General features: G+C 49.9%; 1 protein-coding gene across 2 annotated transcripts in view; it reads right to left on the minus strand.

Moving 5' to 3' along the window:
* The window catches only part of CRISPLD2 (cysteine rich secretory protein LCCL domain containing 2), a 67,672-nt gene that overhangs the window by 23,225 nt on the left and 28,662 nt on the right, over positions 1-15,785 (minus strand). For both annotated transcript variants that reach the window (XM_007172591.3, XM_057534352.1), the window contains exons 6-11: positions 14,635-14,735; positions 9,232-9,372; positions 6,938-6,998; positions 3,255-3,321; positions 2,637-2,767; positions 449-492 (exon numbers count right to left, since the gene is read on the minus strand). In XM_007172591.3, the coding sequence (XP_007172653.2) occupies positions 449-492; positions 2,637-2,767; positions 3,255-3,321; positions 6,938-6,998; positions 9,232-9,372; positions 14,635-14,735 (545 nt within the window). The remainder of the gene's footprint in view (positions 1-448; positions 493-2,636; positions 2,768-3,254; positions 3,322-6,937; positions 6,999-9,231; positions 9,373-14,634; positions 14,736-15,785) is intronic.

Consider the following 15,785-nt stretch of genomic DNA (forward strand, 5'->3'; position numbering starts at 1 on the left):
CACTAGAAATTGACACTCCCTATGCAACCTATTAGCTACTCTAGACCCAGGCATTAGTATTTCTGTGACAGTCAGCTGGGAACCCATGCCTGTGTTTCAGGTTAGCTATCTAGGTCCATTGCCAAGTTCAGATTTTTTATTTTCACCTTGCCCCACGGTTTGCGGGATCTTAATTCCCAAACCAGAGATTAAACCTGGGCCACAGCAGTGAAAGCGCCAAGTCCTAACCACTGGACTGCCAGGGAACTCTCCCTAAGTTATGATATTTTAAAAAATTAGTTAAAGAATTGACCTCCTCAGGAACCTCTTAAACATCTTTACAAGGCTGAGAACAGCAATGTCAGCAGACATGGTAAACATTAAATCAATAACTAAGAGGAATGAAATTCCAGGGAAACCCAAGATAACCTGTGTATTGTGGTCATATAAGAAAAGCTGGCCAACTTACCTTTTACTTTTGACACCGTGAATGAGCTGGAGGACTTGTATTTGCTGTAAAAGGAATCATTAGGTAAATGCAAACAGAAATGCGTCTACAAGTACACGCTTGTTCCTGCACTTATTTTATTTACGGCCTCAACTTTACATTTTCCTACTTGTTTCCCATCAGCCTGAAAGCCCTTAGGACATTCCAGAGCAGGATCTAGAATGAGAACATTCTAGAACAGGGCTCGTTAGTCTTCTTTGTGCCAAGGATCCCTCTAGCAGCCTGGTAAAGCCCATGGACACCTTCTCAGAACAATGATTTTAAAATGCAATGATAAATTTAAAAGATTAGAAGGAAATCAGGTATTATTAATATCATTATCAAAGTATTAAAACAAATTTGTTAGCGTAATAGCTGTGCATCTTTATTAACGTATTAAAAACAGAATCTAGAGGCAGGTCTTCTAACTACTGTCATTTGGGGATCGTGACAGCAGAGACTGTTTCAAGGTGTCTCCGTCACGTGGATTCCTACCCGTGAGAAAGTCACTGGCCCTACGAGTGCTACTCAGATTGGGGGCTAACATCCATCACGGAAGAAAATACCACATTTCAATTAGAGGTTAGTGAAACTAAAGCTTTAATTTGCTTTGCGTTCACAGACTCCCTGACTCTAATTCTAAGACGTGAAGAACCCCACTCTAGATGTAAAGTTGGCCATTGGAAGGGACCAGAAATGGATTCAGGACAAGGGTCCCAGGCAAGGCAGGACCTGAACCCTTGGTCAAGCCCACAGCTCCATCGGTGGCGGGGCTGAGCTTCATGAAGGCTGGGGTTGAGGTCACCCAACCGATCTCTCCATGAATATTTTCTTTGCTTTCGTTTAAACTTCCTTGCTCTTTTTTTGTTTACATAAAATCCCCAGCTAAGACAGAAGAAGGACTATTGCAACACTGCCCGAAGAACCAGGCCTTTCCAAACAGAATGACTCACGTAGTTTTTGAAATGTTCTGAGTGGCCTCACTATTTGGAAGGGACATGGACATGCCACCTTGTAACTATCACAGGAGCGTCTGCTGGGTGCCTTCCTGCTGCAGACCCTGGGATGGGCACTGACACGGGGGTCCCTGACATGCTGCCTTGTGGTGGGTTAGCTGGGTGTCAGCCCTGGGTCCTGCCGTGGCCCTCATTTATAAATGAGGGTACTGCCACCCCGACGCGATGAAGAAGCCAGCCCAGATCATGCACAGGGAGAAGGCAGAGCCGGGTCTGTTTGACCCTAGAGCCCCCAGTGGGTCTCACCAGCTCCTGGTCACCTTATGCCTCAGATGCCATGGACAGGTCAAGACACGACCTCCTGCTGTTCTTCATGGTCCCCCCACCCCATCAACCCCCAAAAGTCAGAATGGCGAAGATGGTCTGCCCCGTCAGCCATCCACATACCTTACATGAAAAACATCTTGCAAAAACAAGTAAGTATATTTAAGAAATGAAAAGCCTCGTTCTCAGGGGGGAAAAAAAAGTGCCAATCAAGAATTAGCCTACGGGTGGGATAGGGAGGGTGGGAGGGAGGCTCAAGAGGGAGGGGATATGGGGATATGTGTGTGCATATCGCTGATTCACTTTGTTATACGGCAGAAACTAACACACCATTGTGAAGCAATTATACTCCAATAAAGATGTATAAGAAAAAAAAAGAATTAGCCTACAAACTCAAAGATACCATCAGTCATTACTGAAGTGTCTGAAGAGTTCTCAGGGACAAGGAAGGGAGAAAAAGCAGGATTCAGAACTCGTATCAGACTGCAAGACTATATGCTTTGGAAGGTCATGTACCTAGATTATCTCTGGGAAGTGGGAATGAAGAGATTAGTATTTCCTTATTTCCGTTTTTCTGTATCTTAATGGCTGTGTGTACATTTCATAATTAAGAGCAGTGTTAATTTTAAATACACAATAAACTTTCCTAAAACCTACAAAAACAAACAAACAAACAAGAAACAAAACTCAACCACATTAAACACACATACCGAAATCCACTGGGATGAAATAGGCTAAACGGCCCATAGGGGAGATTTCTGAGTTATGGGATTAAGGTCATCTTTACTGTTTTCCTGCCTCTTTATATTGTTCAGTACTTTTCAAAGTTTCAACAGTATTCTCATAATCAGAAAAGAAGTTTTCAGGAACCCTGATCACCGAATAGTTACCTCAAAGACTGCACGCCGTTCCTCTCAGACTTGACGAAAAAGGGGACCTTCCCATTCCTGGTGACGTCCACCAGGCCTCCCTTGTCGTCCAGGACCCCGTAGTGAATGGCGGCCCGGCAGATGCTGGACACCTGCGGGGGACAGGCCAGACTGTAAGTACATCTGAATTCACCTTTGTCTGCGATCATTTCCAGAAAAACCCAAGATGTTTGTCCTCAACCCACAAAAAGCCAAAAAGTTGGGCCAAGGCTCACCCCTCTTCTCACTCTGACTGTACTCTATGACACGTCTTTGTTCCCAGGGGTGGTTATCTTTAAGAACTCATCCAAGTTGCTTTACAAACTAAGAACAGGGACAAACAGCCCCTTCTCCCCATCCAGTGGAGCATTGAACGCTCGGGCTAAAATGGAGACTGGTCTGCTCGAGGGTCAGCCCCAGTTCCCAAAAGTGGCTTCACACGTTTATGACCCCAGAAACACACATGGATCAGCTCTACAAAAAGGGGGGTTTGACTAAGGAGTGGGAAGAAAATCTGTTCACCTGAAAACCAGCCACCTGCTTTTAAAACATAGACAGGAGTCCACACAAGCCATTTAAAGAAATGCTGGCCATACTTACGCTTTCATAAAAGAGAGTCCCAAAGATCTTTGCCCTGTTGTGCAGGCAGCCTCCTGGGCACTGGTACCTGATGGAGAAGAAAGAAGATGATTTTCAGAGGTAAACATGTTCCTGAAACCTCATCATGAATTTATTGCGGTTTTTTCCTTCAATAGCTCTATTATTACATATAGAAAAGCGTCAGTGATATAGCATGCATTGTTTTGGAGCAAGTCACAGTTCACCCAGGCTGAAGTTTCTAGTCACACGGACACAATTAGATTCAACTTGACCTCCTTAAAGACTATTTTCACGTGCTTCGGGTTCAAATTGAATAGATGGACAATTCTATGAATAGATGGACAGTTCACAGAATAAAGACAAATGGCTTCAAAGGCACCAAAAAAAATCCTCAGACATCAGTCACCAAAGACGTGCAGACTGAAAGGAGGTGGCATTTTCCAGGCGTCAAGGGTTTTTTAATAGAATAAAACTAAATGATGGTGATCATGTTCACAAATAACAGTTAATCGTTCCAGAAAGCCTTCAAAATTCATATCCCTTAAACCACAAACAAAACGAAAAGACGACCTCTGCAGTGGGAAAAAATATTTGCAAATGATGCTACCGACAAGGGATTAATTTCCAAAATACACAAACAGCTCATACAGCTTAATATTTTTTAAAAAACCACAACCCAATCCAAAAATGGGCAGAAGACCTAAATAGACATTTCTCCAAAGAAGACATACAGATGGCCAAGAGGCACATGAAAAGATGCTCAATATTGCTAATTATTAGAGAAATGCAAATCAAAACTACAATCAGGTATCACCTCACACCAGCCAGAATGGCCATCATTAAAAAGTCTACAAATAACAAATGCTGGAGAGGGTGTGGAGAAAAGGGAACCCTCCTACACTGTTGGTGGGAATGTAAATTAGTACAGCCACTATGGAAAACAGTATGGAGGTTCCTCAAAAAACTAAAAATAGAGCTACCATATGATCCAGCAATCCCACTCCTGGGCATATATCCAGAAAAGATGAAAAACTCTAATTTGCAAAGATACATGCTTCCCAATGTTCACAGCAGCACTATTCACAATAGCCAAGACAAGGAAGCAACCTAAGTGTCCATCAACACATGAATGGATAAAGAAGATGTGGTATATATATACAATGGAATATTACTCAACCATAAAAAAATAAAATAATGTCATTTGCAGCAACATGGATGGACCTAGAGATTATCGTACTAAGTGAAGTAAGTCAAAGACAAGTATATGATATCACTTATATGTGGAATCTAAAAAAATGATACAAATGAACTTATTTACAAAACGGAAACAGACTCACAGACATAGAAAACTTATGGCTACCAAAGGGGAAAGCGGGGGGAGGGATAAATTAGGAGTTTGGGATTAACATATACCTACTACTATATACAAAACAGATAACCAACAAGGACCTATACTGTATAGCACAGGGAACTATACTCAATATCTTGTAATAACCTATAATGGAAAAGAATCTGAAAAACAATATATATACGTATAACTGAATCACTTTGCTGTACACTTGAAACTAACACACTGTAAATTAACTATACTTCAATTAAAAAAAAATTCATATCCCTTGATTCTTGAATCTCCTAAGCAAAAAGACAGAAGGTCAGACCTCCATGTTATTCCAACCATTTGTAATAGGGAAAAACTGGAAATAAGTCAGCAGGTGTCAAAGGAATAGCCAAACATATTTTTGTGTGGCCAAATGTCAGAGTATTATGCAGCCACTAGAAATGAAGTTTTTGAGGAATTGTTACTGACTTCGGAAAATCTTAAGTGAAACCAGTACCACACAAGATCGCGTAACAGTATTAGCCTAATCAGCGCACAGAAACTACATAGCATTGTTACGGATGTTCATGAGATTCTGGGACACTTATTCTTTCCTTTATACTTTTTTTTGGTTGTTGTTTTCCTGAATTACAGTGAGCAAGAATACCTTTTAAAGTCAGAAAAAAGTCCAGTAAATATTATTTTTGTAAAAGCACCACGTACAGAAGACTGATGTACCAGATGGTGGGACGGCTTCCAGCAGCTGCACCATGAGCGTCCTTGCGGCTGCAGGTGGGCTGAGTTCTATATCTTGACTGGAGGCATCTAACAGTCTTCATGTGGACAGACCCCTGCCTTTTCCGTGCTTGGGGAGGGTCCCATCTATCCCCAACCCTGCAACTCTTTTGATGCCGACAACAAATGTTCTCCAGACCCTGTCATTTTGTCCCACTGAATATTCAGGCGTGATGCTCTTGTAACAAGCTTGCGGTTCAGATAGGCACGTCACCACCAAGGGGCAACTCGGGAGCGTTCCGGGAATCCCAGACCTGTGAGTTTGCAGAGCGGAGACCCCTTCCGGTGCGAGGGGACAGACGGTTATTCCACCACCCTCATTGCCACGTCTTGCTTATCTCACCAACAAACTGCCTGGATCTGCTTTCGTAGTACTTGCTGGCCCATCGCCAGCTGCTCGTGGGATGACGTACGAGCCCCTTGAACATCTGATCCTGGGCTGCTCTGTCTGTCCCAGGACACTCCTGCCAAAGTCTGAGTGATGCACTGTCCTGGTAAACCAGATCCCAAAGTCCCCATGGTATAAAATAGGACCCTCTCTTTTAGGTAATACAATATACCTTCTCTTTTAGCATGTGCTTTAAAGAACACGATTCAGGGCTTCCCTGGTGGCACAGAGGTTAAGAATCTGCCTGCCAATGCAGGAGACACGGGTTCGAGCCCTGGCCCAGGAAGATCCCACATGCCCGTGCAACTAAGCCCGTGCGCCACAACTACTGAGCCTGTGCTCTAGAGCCCGCGAGTCACAACTACTGAACCCGTGAGCCACAACTACTGAAGCCCGCGTGCCTAGCGCCTGCGCTCCCCAACAAGAGAAGCCACCGCAATGAGAAGCCCGTGCACCGCAACAAAGAGTAGCTCCCGCTCGCCGCAACTAGACAAAGCCCGTGCACAGCAACGAAGACCCAACGCAGCCAAAAATAAATATAAATAAAATAAATTAATTAAAAAAAAAAAAACGCAATTCAGCTTTAGATGAATGGATGCCAGAATCCATAGGAAGAAGACTAAGGCCCCTCCACCGATAACACAGTTTCCCGCCGTGAACCTGAGGATCTATGTAGGGCCGCCGCACCTGTTGGCCACTCACTGCCAGAAGGGGCAGCCCAGCAGCTACGTTGCCAAAACCAAGCTTGTTCTTCTTGGCAGATGTTTTTCAACATCTGAAACGGACGATACTAAGTGACTCCATCAGCTACGTGAATTTGTTCAACGCTGGGGGACACGCAGGCCGCTCTGTCTGGTGGGGCCCCTGTGGAAGCAGGCCGACTTGGATTCCACAGCAGCCGTGCTGGACCCGTCCACGGTCACACCTGCCCTAACGCTGCCGCAGCCCCAGTCGTCCCCGGCACAGAGCTCTGGGTAACGCCTTCACGCACAGAGATGGGAGGGAGCCCCCAGCCTCACAAAAACTTCAGTCAAGATCTCCCGGTCGATAGCACGTCTGCTGCTGGCATATCTGGCATTTCTGCAGATGTAGATCAGCTGACAGATCATGATGGGACCCATGACCGAGAGCAGGTGCTTCAGAGGGCTGTAGGCGGCGAGATGGGGATGGGCCCGGCCTTACCTGTTGCACGTGGACCCTTTACACTTGTCCTTCATCTTGGTGTCACACCCGATGACTTGGGCTAGGAGAGAAATGCAGAAATACTTGTCAAGGCAAGAAGCGGAGAGGATGAGTCTGAGTTAGAAGACCCCATCCCCCCTCTGAGGAACTCTCTGGAACATTCTGGAATCCATGTCATAACGAGAGCAGGAGCATGGCCCGGTGGCTGTAGGCTTATTAGGGTGAGGTTCAAATCCCAGATCCTCTTTCTAGTAGCACTGTCACCTTGGACACCTGACTTCCCCCTCTCTGAGGTTCAAATTCTGCTTATTAATGGGGATGAGTACAGTATCCACCTCCAACGGTTGCTGTGAGCCTTAAATGAGGAAGTAAATGTAGGCTTGGAAGGGAGCCTGGCACACTAAGTACCCCATAGCCTCACAGGGCTCTGGAGGGCAAGCCTTGTCCAGCCCGGTTGGCGGGGACCCAGCCATTCTCACCAGTGTCGTCTCCCCGCCCCCAGCCAAGATGACTTTGCCAAGCTTTCCTTTTTGGTTGATTTTATAGGGACATATTAGAATCTTGCAGTAGTGTCATAGTTTGACAGAAAGACACATTACTTTGTAATGTTACATTATTAAAGGAAAAAACAACTGAAGTGTTTGGAATTTCTGGACAGACAAGAACATCAGCGTATTTCCCGGTCAAAGAAAGCCACAGCTGACTAAACAGGCAGGAAGCCCAGGAGAAAGACATTTGAAGGCTCAGAGGAGAGAGAATGGTGGGGGCTGAGGGCAGGGCAGTTGACAAAATAGCAGAGGATTTTTGAGAAAGATGGGCATGAGCTGGCCTTCTACTCAGGGGTGAGTCCGGTTTTATGCTGTGTGAGGTTTGGAGGCAAAAGAGAGACACTGGCGGGCAGAGAACCCACACTAGGTGCCGTGTCTGTAAGAAAATGCCCTCCAGAGCCTCAACCCTTCAGTAAAGGTGCCGCATACACAGGTGAGCAGGGGAGGGGGTAATCGGAGCCGGGCAGGGGAGGGCAGAAAGAAAGGAGCAAGCCCTAGGAGGCGAAGTGTCTTGGGAGACCAGGGAGAAGAAAGTGCGACAGAGGTGAGCATGAGAACACTAGGCATCTGGGGACTTCCGGAAGTCTCTGGGAGAACATCCAACTTCTGGCCTTAAGGGGGGGTGTCGGAGGCAACTTGATGGTGAGCTCAAACACAGCTGACACTGGGTGGCCCGCGTTTATTGCAAATAATCCCCACAGCAACCTGACAGAGCTGCAACAGCTCTGGCAAGGAGATGTGTGAGGAGTAACAGATGAGAACGTTGACACACAGCCCAGGAGGCTTGTCCCAGGTCTAGAATCCATGGCCTTGTTCCTTAGTAATTGCTTCAGTTCTCCTTTGTCAAGAACACAATGCCGGGCTTCCCTGGTGGCGCAGTGGTTGAAATCCACCTGCCAGTGCAGGGGACACAGGTTCGAGCCCTGGTCCAGGAGATCCCACATGCCGCGGAGCCACTAAGCCCGTGCGCCACAACTACCAAGCCTGCGCTCTAGAGCCCGTGAGCCACAACTACTGAAGCCTGTGCGCCACAACTACTGAAGCCTGCACACCTAGAGCCCGTGCTCCGCAACAAGAGAAGCCACCACAGCGAGAAGCCCGCACACGGCAGTGAAGAGTAGCCCCCGCTCGCCGCAACTAGAGAAAGCCTGCGTGCGGTAACGAAGATCCAACGCAGCCAAAAAAAAGTAAATAAAATAAATTAAAAAAAAAAAAGAACACAATGCCTCTTGTAAAATATGGACATATGAAGTGCACAGGTCCATATCTCACTGATTTAAAAAAATGCTGACAGAGGCATTACTGCTCCCACTTTACGGATGAGCACATCAAGTCTCAAAGAGTCGGGTGACTGTCCGAGTCACAGGGCTGGTGCATGATGACCACGGGAGCCGGGCTCCACGCTGCACGTTCATTCTCCCTTTGGGAGCCAGGCACTTCCAACAGGAACCCGATTTCAGCCCAAGTCCTCTTTGAAAGGACAAGAGAAGGTCTAACCTTAAAATACCTGCCAGGGGGGAAAAGGCCACCCAAGCACAACTCCTATAATGCTTCTTTTGAAATGACTTAAAAATATCATTTTTTAGAAACGTCTTCAGGTTGTGCTTTTTGCAAGCTACACCCCACCCTGTTCCCTGCTGTTTGTCGACTTGGAGACCTCTCAACCCACCCGTTTCCCTCCTCTGCCCACCCCAAAGAAAACTGCCCCCTCCAGAGGTGGCTGGCAGAGGGCAGAGCCCCACTCACTCATGTAGTTCACGGCGGGGGCTTTCTTGGGCTTTGTGGGTCTGATCACCCTCGAATGGACCCAGATGTGCTTCTCTTCAGGAATGGGGGCCATTTCCACCTCGTTCATCTCGTCCGTTTCAGGTTTTTGGTCGTACGTCTCTTAATAGTGAAGAGGGAGAGAAAAGCAACATGCTGGGATTCAACCAAAATGCATTTCGGAAAAAATAAAGAAGCACTTTGGAAACTAAACTTGTTTGAGGTTTGGTTTCACAAAGGGTCATTTCAGTGGCAAAGAGAAAGTTACATTTCAGGACAGCGCTGGCCAGGTGGAATTCTCCCCACCAAGGGGTGATGGATGGCCCTCTGCTCACCGTGTTTGCTTTGGACACAAGAGCGGCTGGGCTGACCAGAGGTTAGAAGGCCCTGGCGCCCACCCCTGGATCATCAGAATGGTTTCTTGTCCCGTCTCTGCCCAGGGAAGCAGCTTCAGGAAGCCACCTCATCCTCTGACCTCAAACCGTAGCTGTCTCCGCTGAGGTGCCTCTGGCCCTAGGTTCTCACTGGAGGAGGGGCCCGCCTCATTTACACGCCATCATGGCACATGAAGACCCTCGTCAATGCTCTTGGACCCCACTGCCCCTCACCACCAGCACATTCTGCTTCCTTCCCCACTCCTGCAGGTCAAGATCACTTAACCTTTCTCTGCACTGAAGTTTCGAAGCCCAATAACATTGGAACCATCATCTAGAACGAGCCAAAGACCCAACTCTTGGTTAAAAAAACTTAGTTCTTCGGGTCCCAATATTTTCCCCACCCAAATATTATTATTTCTCCAACCATGACCATGACCTTCATGTTTCAAAACATTCTAATTCACCGAATACACTGCATTTACTAAGCATCAGTTTATCTTCCAGTTTTCATCATGAAAGTCAACTATTAACCACTCACTGTGATCTGTAATCAGGCCAGCTGGATACCAAACCATAAATTCCAGCCAAAGTAAAGCAAAGTATTGCTGTTTGAGTTTGCTTGAGCGCCCTTATCAAAGATGAATCGGTGCGCATCTCTGCTGGGGGACCCCCGCCCCTCCAAGGATGTCTGTGGACCCGAGTTGGAAACCCCTGCCTTCCAAGCTCCTCCAATGAGAAAAGACAACAGATGTGTTTGGGTAAGAACGATTTCAAGGAGCAGACACGAAGCGCCCTCGCAGGCCTCTTTGTGTCAACGGATTAAAACTCAAGTCCCATCAAGTGTTCACCAATCCCCAGCCTTGTCCTTACTTCTTCTGAAGAGCAACAACTTTTCTCCAAAAAAGCAAACCAAGGGTTTGTGTTGATACAAGACATTCAAGAATATGAAGGGCAAGTGACATCTTCTCTGATGCTTTTCAAGGCTGGGATACTCTGCAGCTGTTTCGCTGGCCGATTCATCACAGCACAACTACTACCCTGACCCATGAGGAGGATGGACAGGATTTAAGCCGGAGGAGAGCAGCAATCCTGAGTTCCAAGTTCATTATCAGAGCTCACGGACCTCCATGTACTACTCGTGGATGGCGTGCTCACCACCACCCACCTCCCCCACCAGCTGTAAGCTCCCTGAGGCCAGCAGCCAGCCTGCTTCACACCACACTACACCCAGCTCCCAAAACATAGTAGCTGCTCAACAAAATTTGCTGAGTGAAGGATGATCAAAACGCCCAACAAATTCTGTCTTTGAACTCTTTTGGGGAAAAAAAAAAAAAAAGTCCCAGCAAAGCTTAAAGACATTCAGGAAGGGAATTCGGAAAACATCATTTGTAGCCAAACGCTATAGGTGAAATCTTTATGAAGACGCTGGGTTTGCAAACACCACTTGGGACCCACCGGCTGTCTCTTGTCTGTCTTCCCGTCAATGTGGCTATTCAGGTTTGTCCTTCACTGAAAGCCAGAGCTGTCTCTGGAATAAGCTGGGTTTTCTTCCACTGGCCTTTAGGATTTTTATACCTCATAATCGTGGCTTTATTTAGCCAAATATAGTTGGGTAAAGCAGTCTAAAGCATTTGAGGGCTCACTATTTAAGAAAATGGGTAGACGGTCCTCGCCCTCAGACACACACATGAAAAGTGGAATGCTTACCCAGAGGACGGGCTGTATTTAATCACATCCTAATTAAGATCCCCTGTGTGGACCAGTACAGGCCTGGGGAAATTCCGTGCCCGAGTTCGCTGCAAGGTTACCCTGTGCACTGTCCAGCTCCGGACCAGGGGTCCCAAGGCACACAGCATTGCTACATCATTCTGCAGACTCCCACCTGGTTCCATAAGTGGGGACGAAGCTCATAACTAATGTCAAGCTCTCACGTCATCCTCTCGTTGCCCTGGGAGGCATGAGCAGACCCATTTTACAGACGGGAAAACTGAGGCTCAGGGAGGCTATGTGACCTGCCCAAGCTCACACAGCTGAGAGTCGAACCATCTTTCCCCAAAGTCCACGCCCTTCATCACCACACAGGGAAAGGCTGGAGGGATGGAATCTTCTCTTACGGTCTATCCTTACCCCTGTTCCATCTCCATTATAGGTCAAGGCCTTGCCAGGCACCTCAATAAACGCTTACTAAGTAGCTTATGCAGATAAGCTGCTTTAGAAGAGACTTTCTGCATGGTTAGCTAAGAAAATCGGGATGCCCGCCAAGTGAAGTTGGGCATTTTCCACCCAAAATAAACAAGTCCAGGAGGCTTCATTGGGTGGGTTAACCCGCATCTAGGCTATCTTTGTGTGCATTTGTTCTTTGAAAATGACCCTCTGTGGATATTGGGGGTATATTTATTCAGACAACATGCAGAACACACCTGCTACGTGGCCCTGGAGGCCCGGGAGTGAACCAGCAGTTGTAACTACAGGTGAATCAAGTTCAAGGAGAGTCTGGGTGCAGTAAGAGCACGGAGGCAGGTGGGCTGCCTGTCTGCGGACTCAGGGAAGTCTTCCTGGAGGAGGTGTGACACCAGAGCTGGGTTTCCCGAGAAGAGAAGGGGTCTGCCAGGATCCTGAGATGGATGGGGCTCCCAGGCTGGGAGAGGGCCCCCAGTACCTCCCATGTGAGGAAGAACCCCATGCCAGGTGATAAGCGCAGTCATACCTCCCCACTCCCACCTCTCCAAGGAAGTAATGAGCTGTGTTCATAAAGCGCTGACTATGTGCAGGGTGCTGTCCTAGCAACTCACATCCTCCTTGTTGCATCCTCCCAGCAAATCATCTGCGGGAGAATGATGTCATCACTCTTACAGATGGGGAAACCGAGGCTCAAAGAAGGCAAGCAGTGTGCCTGAGCACACACGTCCAGGAACGCAGAGACGCCCCGCTCTGCCTGCCCTGCACCCTGACAGCCTGCCTCGTGCACACACGGAGCCCCCTCCCAATGGGAGAGCCAAGGGGGACCCCAGTGGGCATCCCTCCCTCACGGTCCCCAAATCAGCACTCAGGATCTGATGGGGGGATTTGCCCCTCGGGGTGATTGGACAGCAGCCACGGGACCTGCCTGAATGGGGATTTGTGGCCTGATATGCCTGGAGTGTCAGCCTGCGTTCTTCTCAGCCCTCTTACGACCCACAGGGGCTGACACATCACCCCATTTTCACACAGGAGGACTGAGGCTCAGAGAGATGAAATGCCCTGCCCAGGTGCCCACCGCTGGAACATGCAGGGTTGACATTCCTCAGGCAGATGTGCCGAACTCTAAAACCCATGCTTGTCCCACGAATCCAGGAATCAGAGCTGGGCTATCTGGGAATATTTCACTAAGGACAGGTGTGGGCACCTCCCTCTCGAAGACAGTGAAGAGGTGTTGCCTGAGAGGGGGTGAGAGAGCAGGAGAAACTCCATCTAACAAATGCTTACAGAGCCCCTGCTGCGTGGCAGGCACTGCCGGGACCTGCACATCCCTGTGGGCCCTTGTGCCTCACAGTCTCGTGACCGCGATGCCTCATCTTCCAGGCCTTTGCACACGCTGTTCCGCCTGCCGGAAACACCTTTCCCTTCTCTCATTACTAGGCCGTGTCCTCTTCCGCAATACCGCCTCCTTGGGAAGCCTTCCCTGACCTGGCTGTCGGTGGATACTCCTGCTATTACGCCCTGAGGCAACTGTTACTTCCCCTGAAAGATGCGCGTCACTCCTCGGGGCAGTGGCCCCGCTGGACCTCATGTTCCCGAGGGCAGGACCGTGACTGTCGGGTCCCCACGGTCATCTCCATCCCTATCACCTAGCAACGTCCTGGCACACAGCAGGCGCTCAATACATTCACACCAAATGCACCGACTCTCTCATCGGAGCCTGAGGTACGTCATGGAAGGCTGGAGTTATCATACCCATTTTGCTGATGGGCAGAGTCATCAGCTGGTTTGAGCAAACAGCCTCCAATCATGGAGAGCCAGACCCAGAAGTCTCATGTCCAGACCTTGGGTTGAGCCCCCTGAGTTCCCCCTGGAGGCTCAGCCACCCGCATATAACTCACGACCCAGGGAACCAGCACGGACTGGACCGTCAGATCCTTGCTTCTCCCCCCCTGCAAGAACCCCACGCCCGCCCTGCAGTGGGCAGAATCAGCAGCGAACAGCGGGCCTGGGAGGGTCTGGGAGCCCCACTCTTCACCCCGGAGCCCACTGGACTGATCCTGCGTTCCCCCCCACCCCACCTCTCCTGAAAGACCCCTCTCAGCCATCACAAGACCTGTTGATGGAGCCATGGGAAAAAAAACACATCTCAACCTCAAAAACACGGTCAGCCCCTTGGCAGGCTCTGCTCCTTCTGGGACGGAGCCGGAGGAAACAGTCCCAAATGCGAGGAGCACCTGAGGCATGAAAAATGTGCATTATTCACAGGAGGGGGAACGTGAGAACATTCTGAGCGGCCGGCAATAAGCAAATGCTGGCATCGCCGGAAAACACGGCCTCTGAAAGCTCCAGCTTGGCCTGAGCTGTGGGGTAGGGGAAACAGAGGTTTCTGACGAGTAAGGGCTGGACGAGCTGCACACGCGGCTGGGTGGCCGACGGGGGAACAAGGACGGGCAGGAGGGGCTCTGACAACCCGCGGGGGCGGCCCCTGCCCAGCCTGCAGCTCGCCTGGACCATCAATCACGTGGCTGTTTTAAATTCCTTGTTTGTTGTCAGTTTTATACCAAACTCTGAGCACCAAGAGGGCAGGGATGCCTCCCACGGGAGACGCCCGCTGGGGGGATGTCCCAGGGGCAGCCATGTCCCCGGGGAGCTGGGGCTGAACCCTGAGTCCAGAGATGGGGAGGGGAGGAAGGGAGGGCCGAGGGTGAGGGTGGGAGGGACCAACTTCCCCCCTAAATTGTCCAACTTCCCCGTTTCACGTCAGCCACTCTATGACTCAGGGACTGAGGGGAACCCCGTTCCAAAGGGTTTTGAAGTCGTTTCCTACCTCGGTAACACAAGTTGTTCCTGCAGCTGCCTCCGTACCTGGGCGGGCACTCGGAGCAGGGCCGGCCGGTTCTGTAGGGGGCTTCTCCGATCCAGTTCCCCCTGAGGACAGACCAGAAACACCGTCAGGGGGCCGCCCCGCCAGGGCCCGGGGGGCTTCTCTCTCCTTTCTGGAGCCTCTCGGGACCCCAGACACGGTCAGGGAGGAAGGAAGGTGTGAAGGGGGAAAGGCACCTGCCCTGAGCCCCTCCTGTGTACAGAGTCTAGAGGATTCCAGAAGAATCCCAGTCGGGAGCTACGAAGCATCCTCCTCCCTGCACCTCTGTCCCGTGGCCTCACACCTACCCGCGCTGCTCCCTCACACAGCCCTGACTGCTGCCGGCCACCCCCAGTCCCAGCCCCGGTGCCTCTGCACTGGAAGCTGCTGGGACCCTCTGAAGCCGTTTCTCAAGTGAGTAAACGTCAGCCTGTTCCAGGGAGTGCCTCGTGTTTACCACGTACCTACCTGCTCACTCCACCCTTCCAGCACCCCAGGGGGGACGTGCTGGAGTTCAATCCTTTTTCAGAAGAGGAAACTGAGGCCCAGAGAGGTTAAGGGACTTGCCCAAGGTCACACAACGAGGGAGTGCGAGGGCTGGGATTTGAACCCAGGCCGTGGGGCTCAGAGCCTCTGACCACACTCTGCTCTCGGGGCTGGGACCAAGGTCGCTCTGGGCATTACAGGTGCCATTCGCCTCCCTTTGAAGTCCCCAGGGCAGGAAAACCAGAGGCCGGTCCGTGGGATTTCTCCAGGGGCCGGGTTGCAGGTGGTGAGTGGAATTCCCAAGCCCTTCTCCCAGCACCTGGGCCTTTAGCAGCACAGGCCGGAGAGGTGAGTGATTGGGAGCCAGTCTCCGTGATTTGTTCTAGAAACTTCCTTTGTGGGTGCCCCGTCACCTGTCTGTCCACTCAGGAAAGAGGTTCGCGGCCCCGATCCTGGGCCAAGCATGGCCGAGCGGTGATGAGCAAACGCCCGGGGCTGGACCTGGCCCTGCCAGCCGGGTGACCCCAGCCGATGCCCCTCGACCCTGAGCCTCTGCCCCCTTCTCTGTAGTGGGGTAACCAGGGGGGGTGGTCACGAGATGAAGGGGGCGATTGTGTGGATGCCTCAGA

This window comes from Balaenoptera acutorostrata, chromosome 19 (genome assembly GCF_949987535.1).
Source record: "Balaenoptera acutorostrata chromosome 19, mBalAcu1.1, whole genome shotgun sequence".
Lineage (NCBI taxonomy): Eukaryota > Metazoa > Chordata > Mammalia > Artiodactyla > Balaenopteridae > Balaenoptera > Balaenoptera acutorostrata.